General features: G+C 44.5%; 2 protein-coding genes across 2 annotated transcripts; one reads left to right on the top strand and one right to left on the bottom strand.

The window, feature by feature from the left end:
• Positions 1–441: 441 nt before the first annotated feature.
• Positions 442–1,374, top strand: LOC132583454 (olfactory receptor 11L1). The gene has a single exon (XM_060255091.1). It carries the CDS (start codon positions 445–447, stop codon positions 1,372–1,374), a length of 930 nt encoding a protein of 309 aa, XP_060111074.1. The 5' UTR covers positions 442–444.
• Positions 1,375–11,314: 9,940 nt separating this feature from the next.
• Positions 11,315–12,253, bottom strand: LOC132584492 (olfactory receptor 6N1-like). Its single transcript, XM_060256382.1, has one exon. The coding sequence runs from the start codon at positions 12,251–12,253 to the stop codon at positions 11,315–11,317; it is 939 nt and encodes a 312-aa protein (XP_060112365.1).
• Positions 12,254–14,057: the final 1,804 nt, after the last annotated feature.

Below are 14,057 nucleotides of genomic sequence, written 5' to 3'. Positions count from 1 at the left end.
TATTGACACTATATGACAAAAAATATAATCTCATGCAAAACATAGATTTATGAAGATTTTCTGAGATCTGGTATCTTTCTTTACATGGATTCTAATTCACACAGTTGAATCTCCCATAGAAAGTAAATTGGTAACTCTATAATAACAAGAAGAACAAGCCTTCATGATCCTCTGCCTGGTAGCCTCCTAGAAACCTTAAGACCACTAGTTAGATTTGATCCAGCAAAGTTCTTATATTGCAACAGTTTCTTTTTCTTTCAGGTTTTTAAAATTGAATTTTAGTGACCAGAGGTGCAGATCAGTAAATACCACTGTTACTGCTAGTACCACTCTTGTTATTCTGTCTTTCTTTCTAGAAAGAAGAAAAAATTTTCTGAATGGTCATTCATGACAGAATTTATGACTGGCCTATGTCTGCAGGAGCACTCAAAAGTAGTGAAGGAAATGGCAAACTATACAACTATAACTGAATTCCAACTCCTGGGTTTCCAAAACCTTCCAGGATGGCAGAGCCTACTCTTCATTATGTTCTTTGTTATTTACATCTTAACCATCACAGGAAATATGGTCATCATCTCAGTGGTCAAGCTGGAGCCAGGTCTTCATTCTCCTATGTATGCTTTCCTCCAAAATCTTTCTTTTCTAGAGATCTGGTATACCACAACCATAGTGCCCAAGATGCTCAGCAGTCTGATCATAAACAGTAAGATTATCTCCTTTACTGGCTGCATGACACAACTTTACTGTTTTGTCTTCTTTGGGGCTACAGAATGCTTTCTCCTGGCTGTGATGGCATATGATCGGTACCTGGCAATCTGTGACCCACTGCACTATACAGTAGCTATGAGCACACAGTTCTGCTGCCGTTTAGCAGTAGGGTCTTGGGTGGTTGGCCTCTTCACAGGACTGCTACCATCCCTGATGATCTCCAGACTACGTTTCTGCAGGTCCAACAAAATTGATCACTTCTTCTGTGACATCCCACCATTGCTGAAGCTCTCTTGTTCTGACACTTTCATCACAGAGATAACTATATTTGTGCTTTCAGTATTGGTCCTTTTCACTTGCTTCTTGCTTACCTTGGTGTCTTATGCTTTCATTATCATGACAATCCTGAAAATTCCCTCTGCTTCTGGGAGGAAAAAGACTTTCTCCACCTGTGGTTCACATCTGGCTGTGGTGGTGATATATTATGGTACCATGATCTCTATGTACGTTCGGCCCAGTGCTAGCCTTTCTTCAGAGCTGAATAAGGTTGTCTCTATATTTTACACTGTAGTAACACCACTTCTAAATCCTGTCATTTATAGCCTGAGAAACAAGGACTTTAAGGAAAGCCTTCAGAAACTGCTCAAAAGGAAATGTGCCTTGTAGAGGAACAGGAATTCTATTCATTCTCTCTATTTGATATTATACGCAATCACATATAATGTTGTCCCATTACGATTACATCTTACACATCAATGCATTCTTACAGTATGGGCCATAAATCTTCTTCTTCTTCTGATGATGATGAGGTAAGCTTATAAAGTGATTGCTATCATGTCAACTAAATATATGAATTCATAATAAGACCATTGTTCATGGTTAACTTTCTGTGTATTTACTCATGTATAATTTTTTTAAAAATTTGTAATATAAGATTAATATAAATCCAATGAAACAACGTTTGGACCTGCTGAGGGGGTCATGCATCTAGATCTGTTGCAAAATTCATGCATGGATCTGCAGATAAATGCTTTTTAACAGCCTTGACATTTCTTAGATGTTTAACAGCCTTAAACGAGCTACTGCCTAAGACCAAGGCCCCTGAGCTCCACTCTCCACTGCCAAAACGCAGCCGAAAATAATGCCACCTTACATGCTGCTGCCCCCGCGCTGCAGCCACGCACTCCAAAAGGCAATGAGCCCAGGCCCCTGATGCTATAAGTGCTCCGGAAGAAGCAGACGCTGCTCTGCTCCCTCTGAGAGCGATTTCGAACTGCGTGGTCAGGGGGCGGGGCCGGCCTCTTAAGGCCGTGCCTCACCCCCACCCGGAAGTAACAATCGGCTGCCTCTATCCAGCCGGGGAGGCAATGGGCAGCCCCCAGCCTCAGCAAATGATGTTCCGCTTGGCTGGGGAGGGGCCGAATTCTTCCCACCTTTCAGAATAGCAATATGGTCTATCTGGTTGCTAGGGGGACAGAGAGGATTTTATGGGGTTCTTCTCAAATTGTCTGGGAGAGGGGTTTCTTTTATCTCCTTCACACTGTATATTGAGAGTAGGGAGTTAAATTTTAAAAAGTTTAATCTCAGTAGGATTGATTAGGCAGAATTAGTGCATTTTATGTATTTGAAGATAGCTTTAAAAGGGAATTAGATTCATGGAGAATAGGTCTATCAGTGGCTACTAGTCATGGTGATTAAAGCAAACCTCCATGTTCAGAGTCGATTAGCATCTGAATCCTACTGCTTTTATGCCCTTTCGTTGGACCTCAAGAGGAACTGGTCGGCTGCTGTGTAAAACAGGATGCTGGACTAGATGGACCACTGTTTTGATCCAACAGGCCTCTTCATTTGTTCTTAAGATAACTAAGATGATTAAGCATCCTGAAACATCTAAGAACACCCAAATCAGGCACCTTCAGTACCCAGGGGGTCTGGTGAGGGAACTTCATTCATGATGGGCAGCATCACTTGAACCCTTATGTTCATTATTATAGAGGAATTATGCTGATGAACAGATCTCCCAGCATATGAGACAAGGAGAAGCAAATTGTGGTAGCATTGCTTTTGTCTATTTTTAGCCAAGATGAGATTGTCCAACTGCTATAAACTCAGGACATGCATTCAGATGTTTCCAATCTGTAACAGTATCCAGCATTCTCTCATTTCATTTGAAATATTTCTGTTTTGAAATTAAACAGGGAATTGTGGACACTGTTGCCGATTGTTAAAATCTGAATGCACACCCCTACTGTCAATCACTCTGAGAAACATTTAAAGGAACCAGTACTAAAGGGCCAAGAGAATAAGTCAAACAGGGTAGCTGCTAAAGTTTAATAAACCTTAGTTTAATCTATTATTGGAGTCTCATGTCTTAATTCTGGGTTTGAAGGCAATCCAAAATTGTGTGCATATCAAGTCTGTCTATAACTCTGGCTCAGGCAAAGAGCATGCTGGGTAGAACCAAAATATAACCAAATGCTGCTAGCTCATCCTTTCCTCTTCCCCCCTCCCATTAGAGATCTGTTACTGCTTTGAAATGGTAATGTGTGAAAAGTCTTATCTGTGCCTTCTCAGCTCAGGCTTGGGGGAGAGGAAGGAGCCTGGGAGTATCAAGGCCAAATGGGCCTCTAATCAACATGAGAATGTATTTGTAACATCTATGTGTGAATGTCCTCTGCACAATTCCCCCTTCCATAGGAATCCCTTTGAAGTGTACCTTATATGCAATGTATCTACTGTATGTTCTTTAGTCTTTTCAAGACCTGGCTTCGGCCACAAGTATCAGTATCAATAAAATAGAGTCTTTGTATCTACACCGACTCATCATCGAATCTGCAGACTTGACATTTTGAAAAGACTCCCTTTTGGAGCTCAACCACCCTGGCAACTTTGTAACCTGATGGCCGAAAAGATTCCAGGAGACGGGGAGTTTCCTAACTCGGAGGAAGAGCCGGTGGCACCCTGGCACGTCCTAGACACCAGGAGAGCCGCGGTTTCCCCTCCGCAGTTCCAGCTCATGGTCACCCCTTGACAGTGGCAGCCACGGACCTCAACCACTACCATGGACGAGGTGCCTGCTCGCAGGGAAGTGATCTTGACCCGCCACATGAGGAAGATGCGGATGACTGAGATGGAGCCCACCAACCTGGGCACCTTAGAGCGGGGCGAGGTCGACACCATCCTCATTGTCCAGGTACCGAAGGACGATCCCGAATCTGAGGAGAAGGGGGCAGAAGAGTCGCTGCCGAAGGACATGCATGAAAAAGACGCTCGCCTCTTTCGGGTCATGGTCCAAAAGGAAGTCGATGGGGCAGTCAAAGACCTGAAGGATAAGATGCAGGCTATGACCTCCCAGATATCTCGCGCCTTGGGGATAGCCGGCCTGTGGAGATCCCATCAACTGCCGCCGGTCCACCCACCCCCACCCCCGGTCCTGCCGCAAGCCCCAGCAATGCCCCAGCCGGTGGGGCCAGCGCTATAGCCAGCTGTGCCCCGTGCCCCTAGAGACGGGGGGAGAGGGCGTGAACTGGAAGCCACCTTTGATGGGGATCCAGATGAAGTGGAATATTTTGCCATCCAGGCGAATAGCTATATGCACTACTGGGGGAACACATTCCCTGATGAGTTCAGCAGAGTCGATTACCTGGGGTCGAAGCTGAAGGGGGCCACGAAGAGGTGTTATGTAAGCCTGTACGAGGCCATGAGCCCGGAACTGGACTATGTGCAAACCTTCATTCAGGCTCTACTGGCCCAGGAGAAAGACCCCCTCCAGGAAACTTGAGCTCTGGCCGCCCTGAGGGATATGCAGCAGGGCTCAAGAACCATCCGAGAGTACGCCGCTGAGTTCCAAACCAATGCAGCCAAGGTGCAGGGGTGGAGTGAACTGATGAAGATCGAACACTTCACTCGGGGCCTGAACGCCGGCATCCTGGATCGGGCCCTTATCCAAGCCAGACCCGCCATGCTGGTGGGCTGGATACAATTGGCCGGGGAGGTCAAGACCAACATGAAGCGGGTGGCCATGCAACATCAACACCAATCCGGCAAGGGGCCGCAGAAAGCTCCCCCCAAAGTTGAGCCCAAAAAAACTGCCAGGGGAAAGCCTGCTGGTCCCTGAAAGTGCTTCCGTTGCGGCAATTCGAGCCACCTTGCCTCCAACTGTCCAGCCCCCCTCAAGAATCCATCAGGGGGACCAAAGGCAAGCACCCCGACCCCAAAGAAGCCACCCAGCCACCCTAAGGAAGCGGTGAAGAGCAGCCTCGCCACAGTGGAGGAGCCGGAAGAGGAAGTGTGCCTATCGGCGGAGCTGAGCAATCTAGCGTGGGCCTACGAGTCGTCAGAAAATGAGAACGACCTGCTCTGAAGGGTGCCAACCAGCAGGTCGAGGAGGAGCAGGCACCACTGAGGGTGAGAGTGACAGGACGATTGTACTTTGTGGTAGTGAGACTGCTGAACACTAAACTGAAGAGGTTCATGCAGGTCCGGGCCCTAATAAACTCAGGGTGCAACTGGGAACTAATCACGCCCAACCTGGTGGAGGCTCTGGGACTAGAGAGCTCGCCTTTACCATGCATGATGCAATTTGAGCAAATGGATGGGTCGGTAATGCGGGGGGAGCTGTGCAAACTAAAGACTCAGTTCTTACCGATGGGGATTGAGGAGCACTGGGATCAAGAATCCTTCGTAATTGCCCCCTTGTGCTCCTACCCGGTTTTATTGGGGGTGGGCTGGCTAGCAAAACATGAACCCCGCATACGGTGGGGGGAGCAGACTATTAGGTTCGTGGACCCCCTCTGCCGAACCCACTTCTGGAACCCCGCCTGGGGCCCAAGGGCTTCAGTAGCCAGAGAGAGAGTGTGCATGTCAGTGGAGGAAGTCCACGCCATCCCTAAAGCATACCAGGACTTGATGGGGGTGTTTAGCAAACAAGGAACGAACCAATTACCCCCGCACCGGGACACCGATTGCGCCATAGAGCTTATCCCAGGGCAAACCCTACCCAGGGCTAAACTGTATCCCATGGGATGGGCGGAAAAGAAGGAACTCCGCAAGTTCTTAGATCATAACTTGGAGAGGGGTTTTATTAGGCCAGCCATGGCCCCCCACGCCGCTCCGGTACTTTTTAGGAAAAAGAAGGACGGCTCGCTTAGACTTTGCACGGATTTTCGTGGGATTAACGCGATCTCAACAACCAACGCCTACCCCATCCCCCTCATCTGGGATGTATTAAGCACAGTGTCAGAGGGAAAGATTGGACTTGGGGGACGTGTACTTCCGAGTGCGCATCAAAGAGGGGGATGAGTGGAAAACAGCGTTCAATACGCCAATGGGACAGTTCGAATACTTGGTCATGCCTTTCGGGCTGCAAGGGGCCCCCGGGGTATTCATGAACTTTATAAATGATGTGCTCAGAAAATACCTGTTCAAGGGGGTGGTGGTGTACCTGGATGACATCATCATTTATTCATCAGATGAACAGTCCCATGTGAAATTAATGAGGGAGGTGCTTAGCACGTTAATGAAGCACCATCTGTATGCCAAACTGTTTAAATGCGAGTTTCATAAGAGTGAATTGGACTATTTGGGATTTCGGGTGTCGGGAAAGGGGTTGGCAATGGGCCCGGCCAAAGTACAAACAGTGTTGGACTGGGACCCCCTGAGGACACGTAGACAGCTCCAATCCTTCCTCGGATTCACCCAGATCGCCCTCCCCTTAATTGAGTTGCTAAAGACCAAGGGGAGAGGGCCAGAGGCCAAATGGCCGGGATCCCGCCTCAATTGGAGCCCAAAATGCCAGTTGGCTTTCGACAAATTGAAGTGCCTATTTACTAGTGAGCCGATCCTGAGCCACCCCGATGAACGACAACCCTTCATTGTGCAATGTGACGCTTCTGATGTGGCTGTCAGAGCCATACTCATGCAAAAGAATGGGAAAGGGCGACTAAAACCATGCACCTATATTTCCAGAAAGTTCTCTTCCGAGCAGAGAAACTGGTCGGTCTGGGACAAAGAGGCTTTCGCAGTGACTTTCGTGCTAAAAGCATGGCGATCATGGTTAGAGGGGGCCAAGGTGCCGTTTGAAATCTGGCAAGAGGAAGTTAAGTGAGAAGCAGATTAGGTGGGTGAGATTCTTCTCTAAATTTGATTTCAGGCTGAGACACATCCCGGGGACAAAAAACTTCTTTGCGGATGCCCTCTCTCGCCTCCCTCAACACGAAAGTCAGAGGGAAGAGGTAGTGGACTCCCTAGTTCCCCCCTCGCAAGTGGCCGCCATCATAACAACTCGGTCCCAAAAGAAACGGAGCCTGGAGGGCTGGGGGACCGAGAGGCTAGCCACCGAGACAGAAAAGAAAGGGGATGACCGCCCGGGGAAAATCCAAAAAAGGGGAGACGGATTATGGTACAAAGGAGACAAGCTGTATGTCCCCAAAAGCTTAAGAGTGGAGGTGTTACAGTTCTGCCACTCAAATAAACTGGCAGGGCACTTGGGCTACATAAAAACGCTCCACCTAATCAGTAGACAATTTTGGTGGCCATCCATGAAAAAGGACGTGTCGGAATTCATAGCCTCCTGCCCGATATGCATCATGGCCAAGAGGAGGGGTGGGAAGCCACCAGGACTTCTCAAACCTCTAGAGACGGCCAAAAGACCGTGGCCCATAGTGTCAATGGACTTCATTGTGGAACTGCCACCCTCTCATGGCAAAACTGTGATAATGGTGGTGGTGGACACTTTTCCCAAACAAGCCCATTTCACCCCTTGCACCCAACTTCCCACTGCCAAGAAATTAGCCCATCTGTTCTTCAATCACATGGTCAAACTTCATTCATTCCCAGAGAAGGTTATTAGTGACTGCGGCCCACAGTTCGTTGCCAACTTCTGGCAGGAGTTCTGTAAGCTGGCAGGTATGGAGCAAGGCTTGAGTTCCGCCTACCACCCACAGACGGATGGACAGACGGAACGCGTGAACGGGCTTCTAGAGCAATATTTACGCTGTTTCATTAACCACCAACAGTCCGACTGGGTAGACCTACTCCCCTTCGGCAAGTATGGGTACAATAACAGCATGTTCCACCAAGGCCTCCCCCTTCCAAACAGTGTACGGGTATGAGGGGAAGCCAATCCCATTGCTTCCGGAGGGGCCCCCTCCCCCGAACCACCTCTCTTAAACAATGGTGGCAGAAACTGAGTGGAAGTTGGAAAACAATCCAGGAGAATTTGGAGACGGCTAAAGAAACTTACAAAAAGCAGTATGATAAATCCCATGTTCCAGCTTGGGATTTTAAAGTGGGAGATTCAGTATTTGTATCTACCAAGAAGTTGTCCCTTATCCAGCCCTCCAAAAAACTAGCCTACAAATTCGTGGGGCCATTTAAAATCAAGAGAGTCATTAACCAAGTAATGGTAGAGTTGGAGCTACCAAAAATGTTTAGTAAAGTGCACCCTGTATTTCATTGCAGCTTACTCCGTCGAGACCCCGGAGCTTCCGTTTGGCATCCTTGAGCCCCAGCCTCCCAACCCATCCTGATTGGGAACCAGAGCCACCACGAAGTATAAAAAATTCTGGACTCTAAAGTCAAAAGGGGAATCTTGTATTACCTAATAAAATGGAAACACTTCCCCTCTAGCGAAAATGAGTGGGTGGCTGAGAAAGATATCTCAGCCCCAGATCGGATACGAAAGTTTCATCAAAAATATTCCCAAAGGGCGGTGGAGGCGGCTTAGGGGGGGCAGTATGTCAAGTCTGTCTATAACTCTGGCTCAGGCAAAGAGCATGCTGGGTAGAACCAAAATGTAACCAAATGCTGCTAGCTCATCCTTTCCTCTTCTCCCCTCCCATTAGAGATCTGTTACTGCTTTGAAATGGTAATGTGTGAAAAGTCTTATCTGTGCCTTCTCAGCTCAGGCTTGGGGGAGAGGAAGGAGCCTGGGAGTATCAAGGCCAAATGGGCCTCTAATCAACATGAGAATGTATTTGTAACATCTATGTGTGAATGTCCTCTGCACTATTCCGCCTTCCGTAGGAATCCCTTTGAAGTGTACCTTATATGCAATGTATCTACTGTATGTTCTTTAGTCTTTTCAAGACCTGGCTTCGGCCACAAGTATCAGTATCAATAAAATAGAGTCTTTGTATCTACACCGACTCATCATTGAATCTGCAGACTTGACAGTGCAATGGAACTGAAAGATTGTACCAGTTATTAGTATAGAACCAGAGACTTCCAGAATCTGTCACTACAAAATCAAATCCTAATGATGTGATTTTTATTTATTTTCCCCCGTCTGTTTCTTCTTTTTCCTCTTCATCCCTTCCCTACCTCCCTTTCTCTTCTTTCCAAGGAGACTAAATGGCTCTGTCAGTGGAAGCAAGGGGGGGGGGTACTTTGTGGTAATTATATCAATAGCACATGTCCATATTCCAGAGATTAGTCAGGGCCCGGTCAGGGCCTGAACAGAATCACCAGCAGCCAAGGTGAGGAAATCTCCAAGTACCTATAAGAAATAATCATGATCTATCAGGTACCATGGCAGACCATATTAAAGGATTCACCACCCTGGCAGAAGGAAATAAAAGCAATACATCTAAACTCAATCAGATAGTGATGTGTCCATGAAAAGGGAGTAAGCTTTATCCTCCTTGCCTCCAGATCATCCCCCCATCAGCACTGTAGAGCAAATCCAGTGTGTGTCCTGTTAAATGTGTGGGGCCAGTGATTACTTTGAGCAGGCCCATGGGTAGTTACCATGTAGGTCAATAAAACCAAAGACACTCCTAACAGTTTGAGCTTGGCATGGACATTGAAATAATCCAGGATGAGTCTCGAAGTCTCCATCAACACCAAGATCAGCTCAAGAAGAGATGTGGCTGGGCAGCAGGGTGGATTGTGCACTGGCAGAATCCCTACCCTGTCTTGGGCACCCACTTTCAAGAACACACATTAAAAATTGGTAGAATATTGGATGAGGCACCTTGAGAAGTAGATAGAATCATGACAGACTGTTATGACCCCACATCCCCATTCCCCTGATCTAGCATACTACTGTACAGAGGAATCTCAAGGGCATATCTGAGTCAGATTTTTACCCCCAACTTCATCAGTTTGGTGTAGTGGTTAAGTATGCAGACTCTTCTCTGGGAGAACTGGGTATGATACCCCACTCCTCCACTTGCAGCTGCTGAAAGGGACTTGGGTTAGATCGCACAGAGTTTGTCCTTGAAAAGGCAGCTTCTATGAGAGAGCTCTCAGCCCCACCTACCTCACAGGGTGTCTGTTGTGAGAGAAGAAGATAAAGGAGAATGTAAGCTCCTCAGAGACTCTGATTCAGAATGAAGGGCAGGGTATAAATCTACAGTCTTCTTCCTCTTCCTCTTAATAAACATGTCAGGTCATTTTGCTTCTCCAAGATTAAATCCTGAATGGCAGCTGTTGCCACTCCCACCCCCTATTTCCTTCTGGCATTTAGCAATGGGATGTTATGGCCAAGGGACCCAGCCTTGGCACAACCAGGATGCTGAAGACAGGAAGGCAGAATTTTTGCTGTACTAATGCAAACTATGAAACAAAATTAAACAAATGAATAAATCTCATCCCATCATGCTCTTAAGGTCTCCTGCTTGAAATCACTAAGCCTCTGGGGAACTTCGTTCCTTCACTATCTAAGCCCTTATTTATACTTCATATACCTATGTCTTGCATGTGGTTCTAAGTAGGGATGTTGCAAATTTTGCCCCAAATGTTTTCAGCAGTTGAATGTAGCACCTTTGGAAATATCAGAAAGGCATGAGCCAATGAGCCAGTCTATTTGGTTTGTGCCAAACAGCCACAAAGGCCTGTCATACAGGTTTGGATCAGGTTTTTCCAAAACTAAGAATGCACAAAGATGCTGCCACCAATTCTAACTGATTAGCAGCCATTAGCAGCACTAGGGGCTGTTCAAATAAACACCAAATGATACAATTTTAATACTGGTTTATATGGTTTATGACTTGTTTAATTATCTGTTTAAACAATTGCCTGCTGAGTGGAAAAGTTATGCAGAGCAGACTAGGGGGAGGGCAGTAGTAGAACTCAATCAGGCCGAGTGACAATGCAAATCCATAAAAAGCTAGCTGTGCTGTAGTGTGTGGTTAGGAAGGGAAACAGAAAGGAAACATTCCCAACAGTCAAACTGCTCACTGAAAAATCCGCTTGCTTCTTGTTACAAGAGAGCAGGTTGTCACCTGAACTGTTTGGAGTTTGTGCACCCCTGGTTCTAAACTCAGAAACACAAATGTTTGGGTTCTACTAACAAAAGTGTCTGAAAATGGATTTAAATTTTGAATCAATTGAATATGTCACTTTAATGAAGCCCTGCACACAAGGAGCTTTCTACTTTATTTGACAATACCATGAATTTGTTGCAGTTAATATACTATGGTGCTGTGGGTAACATATTGGAGTAGGATAAGGTTGAAATCCCTACTCTTAGATATCTCAAAATGTAAGATTACATTTTCTCATTCACAGCAATTTCATAAGGTTGTTATGGTTGTGAGGCAATATGAAATCTCACCATGAGATCCTTAGAAGTAGAATTGGAAGAAAAAATCAAATAAAATATTTAGATTGTAGCTTTTATCTTACCAATCATTAATTTGAAAGCTTCATGAACCTTATTGTTCCTCAGACTATAGATGAAAGGGTTCAGAAATGGTGTCACCACACAATAAAAGACAGATACAACCTTGTCTGAATTGCGGATGTCCCTCACTGAAGGCCTAACATACATATACATGACAGAGCCATAATATATGGATACAACAACAAGATGTGCACTACAAGTGGAAAATGCTTTATGCCTTCCTCTGGGGGATGGTATCCTCAGTATGGTGGCAATAATTTTAGTGTAAGACAATACTATCAAGGAAAAGCAACCCAGCACCATTGAAGAAATGCACATAAAGAAGGACAATTCAGTGAATGACTTGTTCCCACATGGAAGAGTCAGAACCGGAGCTAGATCACAGAAGAAATGGTTGATTATATTGGGTTCACAAAAATGCAGCCTACAGAGCATAATCACTGGAAACACAGGTGCAAGCAACCCTCCAATCCAGCACCCAAGGGCAAAATGTCTGCAAACTCTAGCATTCATTAGGGTGGTGTAGTTCAGAGGTTTACAGATAGCTAAGTAGCGATCATAAGCCATGAGTACCAGCAGGAAGTTTTCTGTCAGCCCCAGGAAGAGGTTAAAATAAAGCTGTGTGAAGCAACCCACAACACTGATAACCTTGTTCTCTTTTAAGAAGTCCACCAGCATCTTGGGGATGGTATTAGTCATATGTCCAATCTCAATCAAGGCCAAGTGACTGAGGAATAAGTACATAGGAGTGTGGAGCTGCTGGTGAAGCTGGACAATAGTGATGATCATAATGTTTCCAGCAATGGTCATTATGTAGACCAGCAAGAAGAGTGTGAGGAGAAAAATCTGTACTCCTGGAGGGTTAGAGAAACCGATGAGGATGAATTCTTTTACAGAAGTCTGGTTCTTTGATAGCATTCCTGTATTTTAGGAAATAAAAACAGAGGCAATGAGGTTTTTGGTAAATTATTAATTCATTAATAATGTCTTTTTTAAAAGCAAGCCCCATGTAACAAAAAGTCTGAATGCTAATTCCAGAAACAATAGTCTATAGTATAGTGTTCACAATATTTACAAAAATGTTTTAAATTTCATTAATTTCATTGTTTTATTGCATTAAACAAACTAAGCCAAGGAAAAGGACAAAGTAATAATTCAGTGTGTGGCTAAAAAAATACACCTCAAAATAGATAAAGCAAATAGATGAAATATAAAATATGAAACAATATATATTTAAACACTGAAAGTTAATTAAGCTGATAAAATATATTAAGAACAGATTCAAGAAATAACATATCTCATTTCAGACAGCACTGATGGAATTCTAGTAGAATAAAGTTTTCAGTAAAATCTCATATTCACATTAATTCCTATGAACCACAGTTGGAACAAATTATAGCTATTCAGTTTTAATGATCTCCCACATATCAGAAACTATTGCAGCTTTTCAAAACTGGAAAACACTAATGAAAGTCCACAGTTTTCATGAAGCAGATGCTGTGAGATAGTGTTGATGTGGTACCAATCTCCATCATGTATTTCACTATTTTATGAACATTATTTTAATCACTAGTTAATCAAACAATGAATTCTAACGTATTATATCATACCACTTTGATTAGATTACTACTATTAATTTACTACCAATTACTATTAATGTATGCTATTGAATTTGGTAATGTGTCTATCCATAAAAGCAACTTTCTGAAATACTTTCACACCTCAATCAACATAAACAGCCCATGCAGTGGAAATTTGAGTCTTAGTGGGAAGACTCCGACAGGTGATGTTCATAACTTTAACAGTGCCAAACCTAAGCACATTGTGAATGTGAGACTCAACTTGTTCTTACCCCCTCAACAGTGGATGACCTGACCCTCAAGGGCAAAATTCTAGAGCAGGTGGAACCGTCCTATGCCCTTGCATGACACAAGCCCTCCCTTCTTAAGTCATAAATCTTAAAATTCAAAGGATACTTTTATAATGTTGAAAGACATTTTTAAAGGAAAACATTGCCACCAAGACAATACTAATAATGAGAACAAGATTTGGCATTGAAGAAACTCAAAATAGATTTGAAATTAATAACAAAACTTTTCAGTATTTAAAAGACAATTTACCCTGAGTTTAGTTTTCAATCTGTTTCCATCTTTGGTGTTTTACTTGGTTGGACACTACCACTCTCTTTGTAGGCATAGGTGGAAGATAATAGAGGGGCTTCTCAAAAGAACCCAGTATAACCCTTTCCTTCTGCCATTTTAGTTCTGTTACCTGCTATGCTTGGTTTTCTATGATACAGCCAGGCAATTTACATGAAGCTGAGAGCTGTGCAAACCTCACTGATGACTGTCATTTGCACCTTTTTCGTAACCATTAACAGCAACCCCACAGCCATTAAACATAACATCATGCTGCCTTTTACTGAGTCAGACTTCCATTTTATCAAAGTAATTATCCTCTACAATGAGGATAGGGTCTCTACAATGAGGATAGGATATGTAGGGTCTCAGGTCTGTCATATCATGTGCTATTTGATCCTCTTAACTATAGATGTCAGGGATTGGACCATGGGCCTTTCTCCATACAAAGCATATGCTGTGTCCCTGAACCACAGCCTAATCTTCTAAAATGATAATCTGTGTCGTTAGAGTATAACAATAATCCTGCTGTGGTGATCTTCACCCACTGTTTCTGCAGTACCTTTTAAAAAATCTGGACAGTC

The sequence above is a fragment of the Heteronotia binoei genome, chromosome 15 (assembly GCF_032191835.1).
Source record: "Heteronotia binoei isolate CCM8104 ecotype False Entrance Well chromosome 15, APGP_CSIRO_Hbin_v1, whole genome shotgun sequence".
Classification (NCBI taxonomy): Eukaryota; Metazoa; Chordata; class Lepidosauria; order Squamata; family Gekkonidae; genus Heteronotia; species Heteronotia binoei.
This window is presented reverse-complemented; position numbering and strand designations above follow the sequence as displayed.

Bases quoted from the DNA above. Each gene is read 5' to 3' on its own strand.
- LOC132583454 (XM_060255091.1), top strand. From the start codon at position 445: ATGGCAAACTATACAACTATAACTGAATTCCAACTCCTGGGTTTCCAA.
- LOC132584492 (XM_060256382.1), bottom strand. From the start codon at position 12,253: ATGCTATCAAAGAACCAGACTTCTGTAAAAGAATTCATCCTCATCGGT.